The following is an 8,012-nucleotide window of genomic DNA, read 5'->3' as shown; positions in this document are numbered from 1 at the left end:
AAGGGGGTATGAATATGGTTAAGCTCATTATTGGCCAGACATGCAAAATCTTTGCATGGTAAATTGTTGAAAAAACACATAACTCTATCAGGCAATGAAAAATTACCAAAATGGAAAACAGCTTTGAGAGAAACTTTGCTGTTGAATTTGCACGCAAGCGTGATCTGTCAAAGTCAACAGGTTCCAGGTGTGCAGGAGGGATGTCAGGGGGAGGGGTCAGTAGGTTATCTGACAGGATATAAGCAACCACGCAACATCACGGACCATCAGACTGGACGCTCCAGTTAGAAGTCAAAAAGACTCGTACATAATTCAGCTGATCTGCACAACAGGTGAGGACAAACTAGGTGGACAGAGATACTTGGACTTTTACTGAACCCTGGTCTATGTAAAACTGTGACATTACTGTCTTTATAACCAGGAAACGTTTCTGATACTTGTCTCCACTTTCTCTTTGACCCATGTTGTTGATTTGTCCCAACAGGTTGGAGTCATGTCTTCAGACATCTTGGTGTTGGCTGCTCTGGGTAGACCTTTCACCTTAGGGGCGCTCTATGATGCTCGGCAAGATAAACTGATCCCAGGTAAACTTGAAGATCATTTTAAGAAGCTGGGAAATTGCTTTAATTCAGTAACCAAAATACAGATTTGAATTCATAAGAACATCATTTACACTCTGATGCAGTTTGCTACAGTTAGCAGCTGATTAGCTACATATGATCACTTGTAAAGTATACATTAAAAACTAAACAAGCATTGATCAAAACTCATTTGGAAGAGAAAATGAAGGCGAACAGTAAAATTATCACTGAAACTGTAAACATCCATCACAGTTAACTGACCAACTTCCTGTTTTAGTGTGACCTACCACACTCATCGTAGTTGGGCACATTCAGTTTTGCTGTGAAATAAAGGGTAACTGCAAACAGTTTAGTTGTTAATTCCAAGTAAAGTGGTTAAAATAATCGAACTGATTGTGCAGCGTCAGATTTTGTTGTAGTAATGTCACTGTGTTACCAGATCTCAGCAATTATGATGGTGAGTGCAATGTTATTCTTAGTCTAGCTTTTTATTTAACTCCATTTCTTTTATTATTATTGTTATTATTATTATTATAGTTTATAAATCTATTTTATTGTATTTCATTGTCATCATTCTTATTTTTTGTTTTATCTTTTTAATGTAGTTTTTATTTTACTCGATTTTACTATCACTGTTATTATAGCTTTTAAATCTATTTTATTACATTTTTATCAGGGTTTTTTTCTCGCATGCATTCTGTCCTATTATCGACTCAGTCAGCTGTGAAGCACTTTGAACTGCACTAACCTGTATGAAAGGTGCTATACAAAAAAGTTTGACTGAAGTTTGATTGAAAACTATGGGGAAAAAACTATTTGTAATCCTTCTGGAGGAGTGCAAAAATTGACATTACAAATTATACAGTATACAAACTATGAAGAGGGAAATAGGCTCGCACCTCCAAATTTCCTGTTAACCATCGTTTTGCCTTTTGTTTAAAGCTATGGTAGTGAAATATCTTTGGACTTGAAATGGTAACTTATTCAAATTACTGACACCACAAAACCTCAAGAAATAACTACCCCTGTTGGTGTTAAGTCCAGTTAAGTCAGTGACGTTCTTCATGCCAACAGGCCTTTACACAGGGGGGCAGGTTTTTTTGGTGCGGTTAATTCGCACGTATTTTTTCGAACTGTTGCTTTTGTCATGAGTACTTTCACACAGAATGTGAATATTACACAGCGAAAAAGTGGCCTCATTTTCTTTGGAATGGGGGCGGACCTGTTTGATTTAGTTTTTGTCCAAAGAAGCGTAGATAGTTTTTTAACTGTTAATGATATAGAGATCTGTTAATGATCTGCTGCAGCAGCGCAGTGAAAGCCTGATCCCAGTGAGGGAGAGCGAGAGAGAAAATCCACCTGGATGTCTATGATGTTGTGACAGCTTGGGCAGACGTGCTGGAACAGCTCGAATCCCAAATGAGTTTTAGTACGAAATGGCACGAACAAGTGTTGCAACTGTCGCAAATTCAGATTGCTGCCGGTATGAATAGTTTTGATGTGAAATATTCGCAGGCGAGTACTGCGCATTTTTGTTCTATTTATTCGTCACCAAAGGTCTTTTTAAGTGCCGTTTTCAAAAGCAACAAAGAATGTATCAAAAGAAAGTTGAGCAGTTTCTGAGTGACATCATACTTGCCCGACCAATACCCACTGAGGGCAGTGAAGCATTGCCTTGCCTGCTTCAACAGATGGCTGATTTTTGATTGGTTTGTTTTTTTTACCTGTTCTAGGTTTCACATTGTGGAAAGATGAAGTTCTAAAAGAGAGCACAGTTGATTGTCCTCAGCCCAGCAGTGTATTTGAAATCATTGCATCTGATTCCATTGAGGACAAGTCTTCTCTGCTGGATGTTGAAGCTTCTTTGAAAGCCAGTTTCCTGGGTGGACTGATAGAAGTTGGAGGATCTGCCAAGTATCTGAATGATACGAAGAAATATCAGAATCAGAGTAGAGTGACACTTCAGTACAAAGCTACCACCAACTTCAAACAGTTGATGACTAATCTTGGAAGCAAACACGTAGAATATTCTGAATTATTTGAGAACATCCAGGCAACACATGTAGTGATAGGGATCCTTTATGGTGCGAATGCTTTCTTTGTCTTTGACAGTGACAAAGTAGATTCTAGCAATGTTCAGGAAATCCAGGGCAGCATGGAGGCTATGATAAAGAAGATTCCCTCGGTTGAAATTTCAGGGCGAGGTGCTGTCCAGCTAACCAGTGAAGAAAATGCCATAACCAACAACTTCTCCTGCAAATTCCATGGGGACATTTTTCTTACAAGTAACCCTACAACTTTTCAGGATGCAGTTCAAACTTACCAGCAACTTCCACAAATGATGGGAAAAGAGAATGCTGTTCCAATGACAGTATGGCTCGTACCGCTGACAAATTTTTATTCTAAAGCCCCTCAACTGGTTGCTGATAGCAGCACTCCGATACTTAGGAAGGCTCAAAGGACTCTGGAAGCCATGAGGCAACTGGAAATGAGATGCAACGATTCTCTGGAAGACAAAACAGTGAATCTGTTTCCACAGATTAAAAAGAAGCTGAGCAATTTCCAAACCATGTGCAATGATTACATGTTAAACCTCCGACAGACCATTGCAAAGAAACTTCTGTCCTTCCGGAGTGGAGAAGAAGATGAGCGTTCATTGCTGAAAGTTTTTGAAGACAACCTCAGATCACCATTCAACATCAACAGCCTAAACATGTGGATGGAATGTGAAGAAAGAGAGATCAATGTCATTAGGTCCTGCATGGATATTATAGAGGGCGCAAAGCCCAAAATTGTTTCTAGTAAGAATGAGATGATCACGGCGCTTCTTGATTCGAAAGTACAGCATGCTGTGTGCTTTGTATTTACCTATGTGGTAGACTATGACCCTTACCTGAAGGGGTTAAATGAGTTCTTGAATTCACCTAAAAGAATTGCAAATCCTAAGAAACTCAGACCATCAGCAAAAGACTACTGGTATGCCTCAGACGACATACCAGAGATGATGAGAGAAAAGGCCCACCTTTTCTGCCAACTTGCCAAAGACATGGACAACCGCACTGTCCGTTTCCTTGTAGCAGCTATAGAAAATGTGAAGCAAGAAGGAGCAGGCATCCACTATTACAGGGAGGGCATCCTGATCATTGATGAGTTTACACGTCCTTTCATGCCTTCTGTGGAGACCATACAAGACAGAAGAGAGTTACTCTGGTGTAAGTCATTAGTTTGCAAACACTTTATTGTTTGAAACTTTATTCAAACTTCAAAATGTGCAGTTTCTTTTTGGTGTGGGTCCTATTGTTTCAATAAAACCTTTAATAGCATTCTTTCTTCATCATTCCTGAGGCTAGAAAGTTTATTAAAACTTGCAAGAGGTCACAAGTCTTTAAATCAGTTACTTCAATAATTTTTATTTTTTATTTTTGAGATATATTTGAGATAACAGCCCTGCAATAAATCCTACCTTTGTAAAGGTATTAATGTTCAGTTTTAATGAAACCATATTAGTGAGGCATTGATTCAACTTTGTGGTTATTTTGGAGTCTGTAGTTTGCATTGCAATTTAACTATATTGCATTACATCAACTGACACCTCAACACCTTTGAGATACTTTAACTGCTTTCAGCACTTATATTTCAACTGATACTTCAACTCCTTTCAGTGCCTGCACGTTTAAAATGTCTGAAAGACAGTCCTCTGCTTTCATTACTGACACTACCATCTCTCAGTTTTTACCCTTGAACTGATACTAACCTATCTGTACTTACACTTTAAGTAACACTTCCACTCCATTCAGTGCTTGAACTTCAACTGACTCTTCAACTCCTCTTGGCATTTTCACTTCACCTGACAATTAGGCTTCACTTAAACACATTCTTGAACTTCATGCAATGCTTACACTTAAATTGAAATGTCAACTCCTTCCACTTTAAATGCTACTTCAAATTATGTCTTGTTCTCTCCATCAGATGACTGTGAGCTCACCCTGGACCCAGACACAGCACATCCAGTCCTGACTCTTTCTGAGGGCAACAAAAGGGTAGAGTCTGGAAAACGGCAGTCATATCCAGATCAGCCAGAGAGGTTCGAAATGTATCAGCAGGTGCTGTGCAAAGAGGGGCTGAGTGGGCGCCATTACTGGGAGGTAGAGTGGTCTGGTTATGTTCGCGCAGGTGTCACATATAGAGGAATCAAGAGGAAAACATGGGCATCAGAGGCCTCACTTGGACATAGTGAAAAGTCCTGGGTGTTTGACTATTATCCAACATCTGGATACTGTCACATTTACAAAGCTACAAAGGTACGTGTCAACGTGTCCTCTCCTGGCTTTCAACGTCTAGGAGTGTATCTAGACTGGCCTGCTGGCACTCTGTCCTACTACATGGTCACCTCTAACAGAGTGAGTCACCTCCACACCTTCCGCACCAAATTCGATGAGGCTGTTTATCCGGGCTTCTTGGTTGGGTTTCCGAAGCCATCCCAAAACGGTCAGATCAAATTGCTCTAAAATGTAGTCAGATACTAAAAACAGACTCTTTTCTTCCTCCTCCAAGGATTCTGTATTTTACTGGAAGTTGAGACCAAATTGTATGTTAGTATGACGAGTATGTTAAGAAATGGTGTTATATTGATAGGAGTAAACCTGAGTTTTGTAGGGGGTGCTTTAACACGTTTTTGACACTTGGTATTCAACATACATATACACTTTAATTTAACTTAGTGACTTTGCATCTCAAAGTCAGTATAGAATAGAGTATAGAAGATTTCTCAAACAAAGGAAACTGCATTTTATGCCAGTGGAATTGACTGTTGGCTAAGCCCTTCACCCCACCCCTCATAGTCACTGTTGCTATGGCCACCAAGTTTTGCATTCTGGCACAGTATTCAGTTTACAATTTTAATGATGGCAGATTGTATACTGTTTCTTTTCATTTCTGAAACAATGAGAAACGATAGATTTTAGACAGTGACTATCCATTTTGCCTGCTGGAATGACAACTGTCAATGGCAGATTTTATCAGCTGTAGCTCACAACCTACTTATTTAATCTTAAAGTTCTAGTGTATAACATTTAAGAGGACCTGTTGGCAGAAATTAAATGTAATATTCATAAGTATGTTTTCATTAGTGTATAATCACCTGAAAATAAGAATCGTTGTGTTTTCATTACCTTAGAATAAGGCGTTTTTATCTACAGAGGGAGCGGGTCCCCTTTCACGGAGGCCGCCATGTTGCACTGCCATGTTACAGTAGCCCAGAACGGACAAACCAAACACTGGCTCTAGATTGGGCCGTTCCCATTTTCTGCAAGTTTCACGGCCACCGTAGTTTCTCCTACACGTTTGGAAGGGGAGGGTGAGCAAGCGGTATTTAAATGGTTGCAACCTGCACCGCTAGATGCCACTAAATCCTACACACTGGACCTTTGACTCATTGAGTATATTGAAAACTCTGTCACCAGCTGACTTTTTAACATGTCCAGCTGACTCATTTGAAAACCATCAGAGAACCATACAAAAAGGGTTTTCAACATGCATTTAATGCCTAGTATTATAGTACAGTCAATCACAGGGCTGACACATAGAGGCAGATAAACATTCAGGCTCACATTCACACCTACAGGCAATTTAGAATCACCCATATAGTATAATGATATCATGATAATGTAAGATCAAACTCATGAAAATATTGAAATACTGCATTTGAATCACTGGGGTATTGAGGTTGAGGGGAATTCCAGTGTGCTAACATTGAGGCTGACATCAAATGAATACTATATTTTTTTAGGCTTTCTTTTAACCATTTTAACCCTTTGATGCATGTGTTAAGTCAAGTACACACACTGAATGTAGCTTTAACAGTGATTATGGTGACACCTTGGATAACACAAGCTTTTGGTTTATACAGAAATTATTCTTTATTGTGTGTTTTTAAGTGATCATGGGGTTCTATTAATTTTTGAGAAGCTAGAGGGGGAAACAATTAGTTCTACTAGCATTTTCAAAGATGTGAGCTTTTGTCTTTTTCTTCTTAAACAAGTATCACGTACCACTCAGGAAAGCTCTGCTGGTCCTTGATGTGTTGAGGAAAGAGTCACTGTTGCAAAGCTTAAGCCTTCCTGCTTTGAAAACGACATAATATCAGTGCCAGATTTCTTTTATCTGTATGTTCATGTAGTGGTGACACTCTACATTTATCTACAACGGCTGTTGGATATGTTTGTTCTGTCCTTGAGTAAACATTCAATAAAGTGAAGACCTGAGTTGAACACTGTGTGCTGCTTTGTTATTTCCTGTTGGTTTATGGTCCTCTGATGACCATCTTTGGAAAATGTTGTTCATTGTAGCAGCAGAAAGAAGGACAAAAGGACAAGGCTGGTGTTATTCCATATTTTCTTAATTGTCTACAAATCCTACGAAAAGCCTTAAACCAACAATGTGTTAGTGCATCTCTCAATTCTGTGTTCATGGTGATGAAGGAACATGTCACCCAGTGCAACAGTGCGTCTCCGATGTGCTGATGTGTTTTAATAGTTTCTGGACAACAATGGAGCTCTATGGCTCAGAGGAAGAAGCTCCATCAGGCTGTGATACTCACACAATACTAGCAGCATACTACAGTTAATGTTGGTTTTTGTATATTAATGGCATTTGTTGCAAGAAAAATCTAGAATATCACCTGATTCATATGTTTATATATACTTTTTCCACTTTGACTGTCAGAGTTCTTGAACTCTAGCGTTTTAGAAATCCTATTTCTTACAATACGTGGCTGTTTTCCTGTTTATATTCTGACCAGCTGTGTGTTTCTTATTACATCCACAAAGATCCCAGCTGCCTGAAAAGTTGAATAAAAAAACTCAGAGAGGGTTCACCGTATTGACAGCTGAGCCCTACCTGTTGCCTTCAGGCGAAGGACAGCTTGACAGGGAAAAGCAAAATCAATTTTTTTGTATTTAATTAATGAATAAAGATGAGGCACTGACCTCACTATCATGTCCTTCCCAAAATTACTTGATTTCCTTGTTAAAATCAACTATTTCAGTGTTTTCTCAACATCTGAGACAGCAGCTGAAAAGGTCATAGCAACATTCCAAGGTTTTCTGCTTTTCATCAAGATTTGGCTTAAAGGAATCAGACACGTTGATATAACAACACTAGACTGGATATCCAGTCTGGTAGAGGAGGTGTCAGTTCTAATAAACAGATACAAAAAAATGTATTTGGTTTTTCAAATTCATCTTATTTTCTCTTACTCTAACCTCTAACCCTCAAACCCTGACCCTAACTTTTAGACCACCATCTTTCCCTAACCTTAACCAAGTGCTTTGAGTACCTAAACGTAACCATAAAAAAGTTGAATCATGCTTCAATTGCTATGAGCGAATACTGTAGGGGACGTCATTGTTCTTTTTTATTGTATTGGTTGTC

The 8,012-nt window shown here is 39.0% G+C and overlaps 1 protein-coding gene across 1 annotated transcript; it reads left to right on the top strand.

Annotated features, from left to right (window-relative positions):
* The first annotated feature begins 280 nt into the window (after positions 1 to 280).
* On the top strand, positions 281 to 5,719 carry LOC122868048 (stonustoxin subunit beta-like). The gene is made up of 4 exons (XM_044179593.1): positions 281 to 332; positions 485 to 584; positions 2,315 to 3,793; positions 4,551 to 5,719. Exons 2-4 carry the CDS (start codon positions 494 to 496, stop codon positions 5,087 to 5,089), a joined length of 2,109 nt encoding a protein of 702 aa, XP_044035528.1. The 5' UTR covers positions 281 to 332; positions 485 to 493; the 3' UTR covers positions 5,090 to 5,719.
* Positions 5,720 to 8,012: the final 2,293 nt, after the last annotated feature.

The sequence above is a fragment of the Siniperca chuatsi genome, linkage group LG20 (assembly GCF_020085105.1).
Source record: "Siniperca chuatsi isolate FFG_IHB_CAS linkage group LG20, ASM2008510v1, whole genome shotgun sequence".
NCBI classification, from domain to species: domain Eukaryota; kingdom Metazoa; phylum Chordata; class Actinopteri; order Centrarchiformes; family Sinipercidae; genus Siniperca; species Siniperca chuatsi.
The sequence above is the reverse complement of the archived record's forward strand: the minus strand, read 5'-3'. Positions and strand labels throughout refer to the sequence as shown.

Excerpts from the sequence above, each read along its gene's own strand:
- LOC122868048 (XM_044179593.1), top strand. The coding sequence starts at position 494 with ATGTCTTCAGACATCTTGGTGTTGGCTGCTCTGGGTAGACCTTTCACC. Across the intron at positions 585-2,314 it reads GCAAGATAAACTGATCCCAG|GTTTCACATTGTGGAAAGAT; the intron begins GTAAACTTGAAG and ends TACCTGTTCTAG. Across the intron at positions 3,794-4,550 it reads CAGAAGAGAGTTACTCTGGT|ATGACTGTGAGCTCACCCTG; the intron begins GTAAGTCATTAG and ends TCTCTCCATCAG.